The following is a 15271-nucleotide window of genomic DNA, read 5'->3' as shown; positions in this document are numbered from 1 at the left end:
AAATCTGCAGGATTTACGCGCGCACATAACATGCCCTGGCAGTGCAGATGTTCCCATTTTTCACCCACGTGAGGCAGTCTGAATTTGAATGAGAAGAGCGAGTGAGAGAGAGAGAGAGGAGAGAGAGGAGAGAGAGAGAGAGAGAGAGAGACTAGAGAGAGAGAGAAAGAGAGAGAGGAGAGAGAGAGAGAGAGAGAGAGAGGAGAGAGAGAGGAGGAGAGAGAGAGAGAGAGAGAGAGACTAGAGAGAGAGAGAGAGAGAGAGAGAGAGGAGAGAGAGAGAGAGAGAGAGAGAGCGCGCTAATTGAATAGGTATGTCTGAAGTGACGAGCTCGGTGCCGCGGCAGGATGAATTAGCCGCGCCGCTCGCTAATGACAGCCTGCCAAATTAAAGGTTCTCCCGGCAACCAAACAACCTATTAATTACTCCAAAAAACTAATAAATAATAATAAAAACGCTTCTCATTAACGCCGGTTGTGGCACCGCGGTGCGGCTCCGGGATCCAGCAGGACTGTCCTCGGATCGCAGAAGGGATCGGACCGCCAGCACCAGAGAGTGCAACAGAAAGGATCCAGACGTGCCTGTCTGCGTCCAGGCCGGTCTGTGGAACCTCCCAGCTGGGTCTCCGGTCCGTGTAATGAGACAGGAATTGAACATCAGCACGCTAATGAGTGGATTTCTGTTTCGTTTTGTTCGTTTCCAGTTTCCAGTCAGGAAGACAGTCGCCTGATTTCACTATCAGGCAGATGGAGTGGCAGGCTTTTCAAAGAGTGACTGGCTTTTCCATTAAGGCAGATAGAGAGGCAAGATTTTCCAATTAGCCCGGTAGAGCGTCAGGCTTTTCCAATTAGCCAGACAGAGCGGTATGTGTTTCAAATAAGGCGGACAGAGTTGTGAGCACCTCACAGCTAGACCAATGGGGGTTTGTAGCTGGAGGGGAAGGCACAGCGTGTTTTCCCTTGGCTGGTGTGAGTCAAAACCAGAGATGTTATTTATTTTCCCTCTGTTCGTAGGAACAGGGCACAATTATACTTAAGAATGCACTGGGTCCGTCGCCACGGGTCAGATATGAATGCGCTGCTCCATATCCCGCTTAAAGCTGGCCTGAAACGGACCAGTAGCATTCTTGTTACTCTCCGTTCGCGCACGGGGCAATGTTGTCATCAGAGATATATCTGATCTGTTGCCCGACTGTCAATATTCCAATGGGAGCTGTCCAAACAGAGGTCATAAATCTCGGAACTGCTTAGTCAGCGGTCAAATTGGAATTTTGATTACCTTTTCCAGATGTCCTTCTGAGAGAATATTTTACCAATGCGGGTTTTTCTCCTAAGTTATTGAATAGATATGAAATCTATGTCCGCTGTTTATGAAATTAATATTACTGTACTCCCCACCCTGATGCGCTTCAAACAAGACCAGACATGACACAGTCTGACTTGATACTGTCACTTTCTGTCATGAAATCTCCCCTTTTCACAGTTTTACTAATCAAATTAATAGTTAAAACCCAATCAGATCCCTGGATTCTGATTGGAGCAATACACACAATATACACCTTTAACCTAAGTTAGGTAAAGTATGTGTATTAATATAGATATTACATTTGTTCAGTATATTGTAATGATGTTACTCTAATACAATATATTTAATCAGGCAAAACAATATCTTAATGATCACATAATGCAGAGTATTTGAATAAAATGTCCGGTTTCCTTTATACGGCGCTTCTGGAAAGAAAAATGCATTTTTCCAGCTCAGTGCATGGTTTCTGTATGAGATCCCTTGTTTGGAGTAAAGGAAAAAGGAAGGAGGTGTCCCGACTCACTTTTACCTCATGAGGGTAATGTCTCGCTGTATACAGGTAATGTCCGGTTGTGGCCGAACAGTGACCTCTGCAAACAGATGGTTCTTGTCCTGAAAAAGGTGCCCTGGGGTTCAGGAGGTCGTAATCCATCTTGCAGGATACGGGAGCCCTCGGCCTAACGGTTTTATGACCTGCCGTAAAGGAAATTCCTCCCATACTGGCGCGGTTTCTCAGACCCAGTTCCCGTGCCTCTATGTTAAAGATTTCCCCAGGTGTCCAGTCTTTCAGTCTGCCTTACGGAGTGCCAAGCTTCTCCAGTCAGCTCGGCGCAGCGGTGAGTGTTTCAGATAAGGCAGACAGAGTTCCAGGCTTCTCCAATCAAGCAGACGGAGCGTCAGGCTTCTCCAATCAGCCTGGTGGAGTGGCAGGTTTTGTTTGCTGATTTCACATCCTATTTTGTCCCTATGCTTTCATTGTGATTTCTATTGACGATGGAGCTTGGAGCACTTCAAGGGGCACTATCAGAATAGCTCTCTATCGCCCTCTTGTGTTCCTAACATTTTGATTTTTACAGGAAACCTCTGTGATTTAGTTTTTAGTGTGTAATTGTAACCTCTCTCATTTTGGCAGGAGAAACAGTAACATGTTAGCAAGCCGTCATTCAAGGGTGTCCAACTCTTATCTTAGACAGTACCAGGATTCTCAAAGGAGAAATCTGTGCGGCTCAGTGTTAGCATAAACATTTTTCGTTAATACGGATGCGTCGCAAGTATTTTCAGCTACAGTACGCTGAGTTTCCTGTGTTTTTTCTATAAATGTCCATGAGCGAAAGTATATAAATAACACACTGGAGTTATTCCAGGATCTGTGCTGGCTGGAAAATGAAGACCAAAATAGTTGCACATGAAAAGTGTTTTCTCCTCTTCTCACCTGACCACAAACCTGTGATTCTGTTGGGACTGTGCACAGTGTTAGGACAGCTGCTGTTGGATTCTCGTGCATCCGGAGCCCCATTCAACTGCAGTTTACACGGCTTTGATTTTCAGTTTTGTTTTTAGTCTGCGATAGCAGCCTGTGCTCACACTTGACTGTGTTATTTCATGTGCAGTTCCTGTAAATCCCACCCCCCAACCCGCCCCCCCCCCCTCCCCAAAAAAGAGATTTGTCAACAGGCAATGATGTGAGTATGTGTACAGGGAGGAATGGCAAAAAGCTAGTTTGACTCTAAACCCCCTCCCCCGGCCCCACCCCCCCCCCCCCCCCCCCAGTATGAAGAAGACCAGCTGCTTCCTATCCAGTGTAATGTCGTAAGAGTCTCCTACTCGTCTAACTGTCATTTTCTTTTTACTTCTTTGGAAACAAAAGCATTTTTTTGAAAACCCTGAAAGTGAAGTTTGTGATCTTCCTTCCTTCCTGCAGTTCTGAATACTTAGGGAATCAAACAGATTGGTGCGTGTGTGTGTGTGTGTGTGTGTGTGTAGCGGGGTCATGAATAATTAGACCATGATGGGTGTGGGGAGGTTTTAACAGAAGAGAACACCCCCTCTGTGAAGCGATAAATTAGCATTTCTGTCTCATGGGGTACAATTACATAATTTTTTTTTGTTCTTTGCCAAATGTTTGCACAGCAATAGCCATTTCTGAAGACTCTGGAGTGTGGAGTCTACAAAACCTGGAGCAGCATTCACGTAGAATCGCTGTCAGTTTCTACAGCCTCACAGAATGAAGGTAAGCTACATGGTTTCCTTTTGATTAGTTTCCATATCCTTTCTTTTGTATGTTTAAAACAAAGAGGAAAAACATTTGGCCACATGACAACTCAACCAGTGCAATTCTTTGTTTACCAAAGTAGAACTCCTAATTCTATTGTATTCTATGTTTTTCAAGAGAGAAAGACTTATTTGTGTAAGTTTTATATTTTTCTGAATATTTTGGTGGCACGCCATTTAAACAGTTTCGGTTAATTGATCACAGCTTATAAAGGGATTTTAAAAAATATGTCTATTTGTGAAAACAGGCTGTGATCATTTTTTCTCATGCAACAAAACATCAAATGTGAGAGTACTGTAAGGTGCAATTTTGAGTGTTCTTGATCATTTACCGCTATGTGAAATTACTTGGGATAGTTTGTTGGAATCCACAAACTAAGGATTGAATTTTATGCGTTCCGCCTGAGAATATAATCGTTCTAAAAAGTAGCATCATGGGAAACAAAACCTAAAAGGTTTCTAAGTTTGTTTCTCATGTATTTTCATGTACTAAAAGAAGTCCTGCTATGTTGTTGTTGTTGTTATTATTATTATTATTATTATTAATAATAATAATAATAATAATAATAATAACAACAACAACAACAACAACAACAACAACAACAATAATAATAATAATAATAATAATAATAATAATAATAATAATAAAATGTCTCCTGTGGATCTACATTCTCAGGGTTGGGGCAAAGTCACCCTGGCATATCTGCTGCTACTCCCGTCTCTACTGCTAGAAGTTTGGTGAGTATCCCCCCCAAGCCCCGCCCCTAAGACAGGACAGGCTGTTGCTTACCCACTGGATGCTGTAGCTTTCTTTCAGCACCGGAGACAGTATCCACGGCAACACGCGGCACACCGCCAGACTGTTCCGTGTAGCCTGGTCTTACCTCAGCGCTGAGATTGTCCTGGTGATTTCCCTGGAAATCTGATGTTATGTAATCGCGTGGTATCGACTTCCTGTGCAAACCTTCCCTTGATTACGCTGATGTTTACTCCACGAACAGATGTTTTAATGAGCTATTAAAAGAAAAGAAAACACTGCAGTAACTAAAACGGTAAATACCAGAACCGGTCTGTCTCTCTCTCTCTTCCTTCTGACAGCTGTGCTGAGCCGGTGCAGTGCCAGTGGGGCGCCTATGGGGACTGGTCCGAATGTGATGGGTGCACAAAAACACAGGTGAGGTACCCGCAGAACCAAAAACACAGGTGAGGTACCCGCAGAACCAAAAACACAGGTGGGCTATACTCTCATCCAAAAACACAAGCGAGCTATGCTCACATCCAAAGGCACGATGGACTAGACTCACATTTAGAAACACAGGTGAGCTAATGCTCACATCCAAAAACAGGTGAGCTATTGTCATATCCAGGTGTGTTAATTAAAAATGCCTCAGCAGAGGTGTGTTAATAAAACACACAGATGAGGTGTTAATATGCACACAGACACACACCTACACATATAAAGACACTGACAACCATGATTGCCACAATTCAATTGGTCAGGCTGATGGACCAATGAATTAGCGAAGATGTCGGCCCAGGAAATGTATAACATGAGAACAGAATCTGGGGTCACACACTGATACCCCTAATGGGGGGGCTGTTGTTTCAGAGGCGGACTCGACCCATTGTCACATACGCTCAGTTTGGGGGCGCTCCCTGTTCAGGGGAGTCCACGCAGACGCAAGGGTGTACCCCAAAAAGAGGCTGTCCTCTGGATGAAGGGTGTGGAGACAGGTTCCAGTGTTCCTCAGGTACTGCAGCTGTGTGTGTGCGTGTGTGTGTGTGTGTTTGTGTGTGTGTGTGTGTGCTTATGTGTTTGTGTGTATGTGTGTGAGCGTGTGCATGTGTGTGTGTGTGTGTGTGTGTGTGTATGTGTGTGTATGTGTATCTATGGCTGTGTATATCTGTGTGTGTGTGTGTGTGTGTGTGTGTGTATGTGTATCTGTGGCTGTGTATATCTGTGTGTGTGTGTGTGTGTGTGTGTGTGTATGTGTATCTGTGGCTGTGTATATCTGTGTGTGTGTGTGTGTGTGTGTATGTGTGTGTGTGTATGTGTATCTGTGGCTGTGTATATCTGTGTGTGTGTGTGTGTGTGTTGCAGGGAAGTGTATCAGCATGGCGTTGGTCTGTAATGGAGATCAGGACTGTGAGGAAGACGCGCTTGATGAGCAGGGCTGTGAAGGGTCCCTGTGTGACATCCAGCGAGTACCACCCAATGTAGAGCTCACCGGCAAAGGGTGAGCCACACACACACACACACACACACATACGCGCACATGCACACACATACACAGGCACACACATGCACGCACACACACACACACACACACACGCACACAGACACAGGCACACATACGCACGCACACACATACACACACACACGCACAGGCACACACACACACACATGCACACACACACACACACACACACACATACACACAGGCACACAGCGTCCTTTATGGATAAGCAGCATATTTAATATCAGCTCAGTACCTGCAGCCTGTAACCTGAGGTGTTTTTGATCTGTCCGCTCCGTGTCTCCGCCTTGTGCAACGCCTCATCAGATTCGACGCGGTGACGGGGAAACTACGAGGCGGAGTCATCAACACCAAGAGCTTTGGGGGACAGTGCCGAAAGGTGTTCAGCGGTGACAACAGATACTTCTACAGGCTACCGCAGAGCCTTGTCGGCTACAACTTCCAGGTGAGGTACCTGCGACAGACACACCTGTGTCAGGGTTGAGGCCGGGCTCCCAGTTAGCTAGTTCTGAACATTTTCTAGAATTTTACTGAACATTTATCAGTGTTCGTGTCCATAGGTTACACTGAGTGGATTTCTGTTAGCTGTTCGGTCAACTCTCGGTGACTGTGCTCTTACCCAGGTGAAGATCGAAAATGATTTCAGCGACGAGTTCTACGACAGCTCCTGGTCGTACGTGAAGCATGTAGAGCAAAGAGCAAATTCGAATGAGGGACACCATTATAAGACCTTTCACCAAGAAGCGACCAAAAAAAAGGTATTCACTCACTTAAAATGTTCATCTGCTCTGTGATTTCTGATTGATGGGCTGGTTAAATAAATGTTTTATTGATTAGATAAATTGGTTGATTTAAGTGATTATTAGATTGTTGATTTATTGACTGATTGATTGAGATAGTGATTGATGTATTGAAACGTAATATATTCATTGCCATATATAACTTATTGACTGTGGTTGACCAACAGAATTATTGCTTGTTTGACTCTTTGATTGGTTGATCGGCGGATTTATTTGATTGGTTGGTTGATTGACTGCCTGATTGTTTTATTGTTTGATCCGGTCGTTGCTGGGTGGATTGATTGCTTGAGTGATTGGTTGATTGGTAGATCGATTGTTTGATTTGTTGGTTGATTTGTGGATTGCCTGATTGGTCGGTTGATTGACTGCTTGATTGTTTTGTTGTTTGACTGGGCTGGTGCTTGATGGCTTGATTGCCCGGGCCGGGTGATTGGTGGGTTTCCGGTTTGATTGCTTGATTAATTGGTGGACTGATTGCCCCAGACCCACAGGTTGCTGATAGTGAAGAATGACGTGGAGGTGGCACAGTTCCAGAACGCGCCGCCAGCGTACCTCCCGCTGTCTGAGGAGTTCTGGAAGGCTCTGTCCGCCCTCCCAGCGGTGTACGACTATCCGGCCTACCGGAGCCTCATCGAGAGGTACGGGACCCACTTCCTGTCCGAGGGAACCCTCGGGGGGAAGTACCAAGCCATGCTGGGAATTGATGTGAAGGAGGACAGCCAATCAAGTGAGTCACTGCACTCCCCAACTCTGCGCTCCATGTCAGAATATACCTCAGGCTGATTATTAATATATTTACATTTCCTTCTTGTGTCTTTAATATTAACACAGTACAAATATTCACATATGATACATTTATACGGATAAATATACACCTGAATGTGACATAAATTTGCAGTAACTGGATCCAGGTCTGGCGCTGTTCAAAATGTAATTTTTCATAACGTTAAACCAAATCTGTGTATACCACTGTACAGAGCACATGCATGAAAACCTAAGCTTAAGTAAACTCGTCTTGGAAAATGCAGTGTCTACTGTACTGCTCAATTGCTGCATTTTCTGTCTTCTCACACAAAGGCTCCAGTTATGAAGATTACCACAGGTGTGTGACAAGAAGGTACAGCTTTCTGTTCATCTCGTGGTCGAAGACCGAGTGCAGATCGTTCGTCAACAGTGTCCAGCGGGCCAGTGGTATGTCATGATAAACCTTAAAATACGCGATATTAAAGTCGTCACATGACAATGTAATAAACAGCAATGTGACAATGATTCATGAAACAAAACAGATGAACAGATGGTTGAAATTGAAAGTGCTAGTGCTGACGTTCCTCAGCTTTTTCTTTTTCGTACGTTTGCATTTCGCTTCATGACCCGGCCTCTCATCCCAAACTGCGAGATGAAAAACTCAAAAGAACTTTCAGCTGATAAGATTTCTGATTTTTTAAAAAATGTTGCTATGGTGTAGCAGGTGGTTCTGGTGATAAGATGAAACGAAATGGATTTCTTCTCCAGTGTTAGTAATGGCGGACGAATGGAGATGGCTTGGCGGTCTGAACAATGGAAGGCACTTCAGCCTATGAGAAATTTGCAGCAGGAGGAAATGTGATAAAGCAAGGAGATTCTAAACACAGGCTTCACATGCAGGTTTCATCTGCAGCCAGTGCGCAGAGTGTGAATTTAAGCCGCGTGCGTTCCAACAAGAATGCTGTTCTCTCACTCTCTCTCTCTCTGTATCTCTCTCCTTTCTGTCTCTCCTTTTGTCTCTCTCTCACTCTGTCTCTCTCTCCTTTCTGTCTCTCCTTTCTGTCTCTCTCCCCTCTCTCTCTCTCACTCTCTCTCTCCTTTCTGTCTCTCTCTCCCCCTCCCCCCCTCTCTCTCCCTCCCTCCCTCCTTCTCTCTCTCTCTCTCTCTCTCTTTCTCTCTCTCCCTCGCCCTCTTCCTCACCGACCAGGGTCCAACAGCAGAAAGATTCCTGTGGGCACGGACATCGTCGGCGGAGACCCCGCCTACATCGCCGGGCTGTCATACGTGGACCTGGACAACCCCGCCGGCAACAAGGACATGTACACAAAGTGGGCGGGGTCAGTGAAGTCCTTCCCCACTGTCATCCAGCCCAAGGTAAGGCGTCCAAGCCCCCCCCCCCAAGACATTCTCGGGTCTCGCGCTTCCGTTCCCTTTCTTAATTTACTAACCTTTAGATTTATTAACCATTTTAGCAGGTCAGTTTCACTGAGACTCAGACTTATTTTAAAGAACGCTCTGGCCAGAGGCTAGCGCTGCGCACAAACGGCATTATAAAAACAATCAGCTAAACGTAATTAATTAGCAGACTGCACAAAACAGTTGACGAGTAACATGGGAAGCCTCAGAAATAATTACACAACCGAAAGACCCCCGAAGGGCCAAATTTGTTTCGCTAGTCTCAACGCTGCATTGTCCACCCTTTGTCATTCACCAGCTGAGCTGTGCAGTCATTATCAATCAATCAATCAATCAAAAAATTTTTATTTGTATAGCACATTTCAATGTGCTATACAAAGGGATGGAATGCAAGGTAAATTGCTAAATACATTGTACCTTGCAATTCATCCTTTTGTAAATTATAATGTGTATATTAATGATACTTAATTACATGGACATATAGGAGTCACCTGATTGGACAGAAGAGTCATACTTAAGATGGTTTGAGACAGTCTAAAATCATTATACAATCGTTAGGGCTTTAACTCATGGGTGGAACTGAACTTTAATTGTTTCGGGTTGATATTCAGGTATATAATCATATGTCAGAAAAGCTCATCGCTTTGGATTGCTCAAACCGTGATTCGCGTATTTTATCTTCCTCCCACAGCTGAGACCCCTGCACGAGCTGGTGAAGGAAGTGCCGTGCGCCGCACTGAAGAGGCTCCACCTGAAGAGGGCGACAGAGGAGTACCAGACGGAGGAGCACCCCTGTCGCTGCCGGCCCTGCCGAAACAACGGCCTGCCCGTGCTGAGCGGGACCACCTGCACCTGCGTCTGCAAGCTGGGCACCTCCGGGCCCGCCTGCGAGAGCGGGACTGCCCTGGATGAGCAGCCAGGTGAGACAGGAAGTGCTGTGGCCAGGTACACCTCAGAAACCTGTTCATACAGGAAGTGCCTTAGACAAGCACACTGCAGTGTCCTGGTTAAACAGGAAGTGCCTTTGCTGGGGGCATTGGAGTTTCAAGCATTTGATACCTGATACCTGATACCTGGTACATGGCTGTGTACAGGTGCCTGTGCAGAAGCCATCTACAACCAGTGAAGGTAACTTTTGCTCCTGTAAACCTGGTTCTTCCTCTTCCAGGGGTCATCCATGGAAAGTGGACCTGCTGGTCAGCATGGTCTTCCTGTCACCAAGGTCAAAGGTCAAGGACGCGAACCTGCAGCAACCCGTACCCCAGCGGAGGGGGGCGGCACTGCAATGGGGAGTCTGAGGAACGCAAAGCCTGCGAGGATGAGGACCTGGAACACCTGCGGTGAGAATGACCAAAGTGCCAACCCCATCTGACTGAGCAAGCACAACCCATACCCATCTGACAGAGCAAGCACAACCCATACCCATCTGACTGAGCAAGCACAACCCATACCCATCTGACCGTGCACAGAATATGCAAGCATATTGGACTGCACACAGTGTGCACGCAACCCTTAAAAATACATTTAGTATACATTGCTTTCCAAATTGTCAATGTATTCTCCCGATATATAGCGTTTATGGAAGCAAAACAATAGAAGAAAGAAAACAGCACTAAGCACATGTCATGAAATAATGTTTTTTCTTCATATTTTTTTACTTTTTTTGTTATAAAAATGTCAGGGTGCATGCTGGGACGTGTTAATCTGAAGCTGCTGGTGATTTTCATGCATTTCCAGCACTATGGAGCCACACTGCTTCGATTCCTCCCTTTCACCCCCCAAGTCCTGCAAGACTCCGCCTCCCCTAGTGAACGGAATCATCGTGGTAAGTGTCGCTCAATTACCTCCTTAGGGCCTTTTTAAATGAACAAGCAGTCAATAAATCCTCAAGACTTATTCAGGGTTCAGCATTTCATGTCCATGGCTGTAAATCACACATATTTGTTTGTGATTTTTAAAAATGGAACTGCCTCAATTGACTAATCTAGTATTTAATGATTTCTTAATTGCTCCAAAACGATTATATGAACTACTGATTAATTCTTGCAACGCTAACATAAAGGGTAAACAGTGGAACAGTTAAAGAATTAATCAGTATCTGTGCTCTCATTTGCTCAATAATACAACCATATTTTTGTCTATATTTTCATTTATAATGATATTATTTCTCCTTGAAGGGCATGAAAGTAGACAGCCACATGTGGGCCGTCCGCATACTCTCACAAAGTTAAATTGATACCAAGCCCTGTCTTCCCAGTTAAACAGGCGTGGAAAGTCAATGTAAGGTCAACCTAATGTTAGCAATAGGTCAAGCTGCTAACATTAACCGCTAACAATTGCGGTCGAGCTGAAATCCGCGCCTGTGGCAAATGAATGAGTTTGGCTGTTTGAGTTGTCCTTGCACGTGCCCGTCTCAAACGCAGGACCCCAAAGACACGTACCCGGTGGGCACCCGGGTGGTGTACTCCTGCGTGGGGGGGTTCCACATCACCGGGGACCCCACAGTGGAGTGCCTGGACGACCTGACCTGGAGGAGACACACCATGGAGTGCAGGAGTGAGTGCTTTCTCTTTTTTTTCCATCTGACGTCCGAGAGGGAGAGGGGTAGTCAGTGTAGACACATTTTTAAAAAGAAACATAGAGGAAATGGTCAAGTAATAATGCCCGTATTCTGTTATGAGAGCTGGTCCAGTGTTATATCCATCAGTTGCAGTGGATCCCAAACCCCCCCCCCCCCCACATGCACATGTGACACAACTTAATGAGCCCTAGATCTGGATCTAGCTGGGGGTACCTGAGGGCGGGTTGGGAAATGACTTGTCCATCATTTCTGACGCACAAGTGACCGTTTGTCACTCGATGGTGTGGGCGTGTGGGAGGAAAAAATGCCACTGCTGTTCAGATGATTTGAAAAGTTACTTTGACAGCGAAACTGTCAGCATTTTCTGTATGAGTACAACCATTTTGCTTGTGCTTTAAATAGTTATTATACTAGATTAACTTTGAAGCGGAAAAGTTTTTTTTTTTTTTTTTACGCAAAAAAAAAAAATCTATACATATTTTATGTCATATTTTCTAGGAAAAAGAAACAAAGTATTTTGTAATTAAATGTGTCACACTATGATGTGTCCAGGCACAGTATGTATGGCCCCACTCCTCCTTGATGATGTCACGGGCTCCCCCTGGAAGCTGACCTATCAGATTGGAGAGACCATCACATTGTCCTGCCCACCAGGAAGAGTGCAAGAGGGGGCATCTGAGATCCAGTGTGACTCCAGTCTGAACTGGTCGCCCCAGCCAAAGAGCATCAAATGCAGCATGTGTAAGTTGCCATATACAATCAATCAATCAATCAATCAATCAACCAACCAACCAATCAGTTGATTGTTTAATCCAATCACTTAATCAGTGTTTTGGTGCTTTTTGGGCATTAGATTAACTGCATTTAGTGCAGAGTTGTACGAGGAATTTCGAAAAAGTATAGTGAATTCAGTTTTGGCATTTTATTGCTCCATAGAAAATTCCCTATTACATTTAAAATCAGATCATTTCATCATAATTCGTGTGATTTTGTTCCAGTGCCGACAAAAGTCCCAGACAGAGCTGTGGAATGTGAGCCGTGGATGAAGGCAGAGAAGGGCCGCTGCGTCTGCAAACTACCTTATGAATGCAGGTAGATACTGATGCTGGTAAAATATGACCATAGATAGCCTACAGATGAAGGCAGAGAAGGGCCGCTGTGTCTGTAAACTACCTTATGAATGCAGGTAGATACTGATGCTGGTAAAATATGACCATAGATAGCCTACAGATGTACATTATTAATGATAATAATTAAGGGTTCAAGCACCACAGTAGCTGGAACCCTATTATTTTGTTATGATTCTTTTTTATTTTTTTTTAGTCTTGTTTCATTGTTTTTCAACTAACTTTTAGTTGGGAAGTCCAAGGCTTGCCACAATTGGTAGACTTGTTTAGATGGTGGCGCAATACCGCACATGACAAATATTTGATATTCATGAGGCCAGCCCCACACCCTGTTTGCCCTAGAGAATTATTATTATTATTATTATTAATAATAATAATAATAATATAATAATAATCATAATATTTTATTGGTTATGTTTGTCAGCGTGTCTCTGGATGTATGCAACATAATAATAATAATATTAATAATAATAATAATAATAATAATAATAATAATTAATAATAAGATATTATTGGCTGTGTGTGTCAGCTTGTCTCTGGATGTATGCAACATAATAATAATAATAATAATAATAATAATAATAATAATAATAATAATAATGAAAGCTTTTATTGGTTATGTTTGTCAGCTTGTCTCTGGACGTATGCAACATAATAATAATAATAATAATAATAATAATAATAATAATAATAATAATTTAAGCTTTTATTGGCTGTGTTTGTCAGCTTGTCTCTGGACGTATGTGCCACTGATGCGGAGAAAGGCCGGACGCTCAGGCTGAGCTTCTGTAAGATGCAAGCCCTCATCTGCCTGGGTCAGCGCTACGTCCTGGCCGAGAACAGCGCCTGCCAGTGGCCGAGCCGTGAAACTGCGTCTTGCTCCTCGTGCCAGCCGGGGGAGACGTGTGCCGGTAGGTATTCGAGTGACCCCCCCCCCCCAGGCGCCAAGACAACAGACATCATGTGTATATTAGTGTAACACCAGTCACGTGTACATCAGTGTAACAGCAGCCACGCGTACATTAGTGTATACTGAAGCAATATGAAATTTAGATGAATGCAGATTTTGAATGATGATATTCAATGATGAATGCTGATACTGCTGGCCTCCAGGTCCAGGGTTGTTTGAGCCCTACAGGCACTGAGGACCTCCAGGTGTACACTTTGAGCAGCGTTGCATGCACTGCTGCCGTAGATCTTAGAACTGAACAGCCCTGCAGGCACCATGACCCCCCCGGGACCAGGGTCAGCCGCGGCATTGAGAGACCGCCTCTTTGGTTTCCAGGTGAGACGGGCAGGTGCCGCTGCAAGGAGCCCACGGAATGCACGGAACCCGGGGCCCTCCTGTGCGTCCAATCCGGAGAGGGCGCCGTTGCCGTGACGATGTCGGAATGCGAGACGGGACTCAGGAGATGCAAGGGGGAGAAAGTGTCTGTTGTTGGCGTGACACCCTGTCAAGTGTAAGGGGGAAAACAACTATCGTGCCTGACTTTAAAATGGAGGTCTTGTTCAGGGTTGTACCATTACGCTACATTTATTTGGTAGATGCTTTTATCCAAAGTGACGTACAATAAGTATCTACCGAAGGTCATTGGAACTAGTACCGTAACAGATACATGTCATATTTGTGCATCAAAGGTTTGATTTTGATTTTAAAAAGCATTTGTTTTTAATTTCAGTACAAACCAAAATAAATTGTATGTAGGACCTCCTGTATTGTTTTTTACATTTCCTTATAACTGCTTGTTTATGTTTGCAACCCCCCCCCCCCCCCCCCCCCACACACACACACACTCACAAATACCGTGTGCTATTTTCCAGTAAACTTTGTTGTTGCTGAGGTAAAGACTTCTTGGACTTGCAATTGCTTCCATAAATATTATCAAATAAATACAATTTTATCAAGCCTTGCCTGGATTGCATTGCTTTTGTAAAATTGACATTGCTTCAATTGAAGTTGCTGTTTATTTTTTTGTGTTGTTAGCGCTCTTCCCTGATTCATTTATAATTTAATCACAGTCCCACATTTGACAGTTTCTTGACACTTGTATGATTACCCACCCACAGCCTGACTAATTATGTAAGCATCTGGCCCCGACAGTTTTTGTTGCTGTTGTCATTTTAAAGATACGCACTCAGTCACGGAAAAACATATATTATCTTTCAAAGTTTTAATGCGGACTGTGTTCTGGTGTTAACTGACAGTCTGGGCGATCATTTTGGAGAAAGACAATAGAGACTCGAGACACAGAAATGAGATGTTCCTCACACATGGGGGGGGGGGAAAAAATCAAATATTATTACTTTCAGAAATAAACAGTCTCAAAATGAGCCCTGCTAATATCGGGGCTCATAGAGCCATGACAAAAATTGAATATGCAGAAAATGAAATAATGTAATGGGCTATATTATCAAGATATTACAGCACTTCATTACATTTACATTACATTACAGGCATTTAGCAGACGCTCCTATCCAGAGCAACTTACACAACTTTTAACTTTTATGAAGCATTGCATCTCAGCTGGGTATATACGGAAGCAATGCAGGTTAAGTACCTTGCTCAAGGGTACAACGGCAGTGTCCTACCTGGGAATCCAACCTGTGACCTTTAGGTTTACCTTTACACCACTTCACAATATACAATATGGGTAAATAAACACATTTTTACCAAATTCATGTATTGATATATTTCTTAAACGCACTACTATATTGTAAAAAATTGCAGACATTTTCCTGTTTGGAAGGATGTTCCATTTCTTAAGGGAG

At 44.1% G+C, this 15271-nt stretch overlaps 1 protein-coding gene across 2 annotated transcripts; it reads left to right on the top strand.

Annotated features, from left to right (window-relative positions):
• Nucleotides 1-3113: 3113 nt before the first annotated feature.
• c7a (complement component 7a) lies at nucleotides 3114-14408 on the top strand. Of its 2 annotated transcripts, XM_035435492.1 has the most exons (19): nucleotides 3114-3256; nucleotides 3436-3535; nucleotides 4253-4314; nucleotides 4675-4750; nucleotides 5186-5327; nucleotides 5678-5813; nucleotides 6141-6279; nucleotides 6458-6592; nucleotides 7118-7361; nucleotides 7712-7825; nucleotides 8586-8752; nucleotides 9486-9714; nucleotides 9963-10134; nucleotides 10532-10619; nucleotides 11218-11350; nucleotides 11928-12116; nucleotides 12374-12467; nucleotides 13229-13413; nucleotides 13788-14408. In XM_035435492.1, exons 2-19 carry the CDS (start codon nucleotides 3530-3532, stop codon nucleotides 13964-13966), a joined length of 2490 nt encoding a protein of 829 aa, XP_035291383.1. In that variant the 5' UTR covers nucleotides 3114-3256; nucleotides 3436-3529; the 3' UTR covers nucleotides 13967-14408. The 2 variants fall into 2 exon arrangements, with proteins under 2 accessions (XP_035291383.1, XP_035291384.1); XM_035435493.1 differs by lacking the exon at nucleotides 3114-3256 and having other exon boundaries at nucleotides 3306-3535.
• Nucleotides 14409-15271: the final 863 nt, after the last annotated feature.

Source organism: Anguilla anguilla, chromosome 10, assembly GCF_013347855.1.
Source record: "Anguilla anguilla isolate fAngAng1 chromosome 10, fAngAng1.pri, whole genome shotgun sequence".
Classification (NCBI taxonomy): domain Eukaryota; kingdom Metazoa; phylum Chordata; class Actinopteri; order Anguilliformes; family Anguillidae; genus Anguilla; species Anguilla anguilla.
The sequence above is the reverse complement of the archived record's forward strand: the minus strand, read 5'-3'. Positions and strand labels throughout refer to the sequence as shown.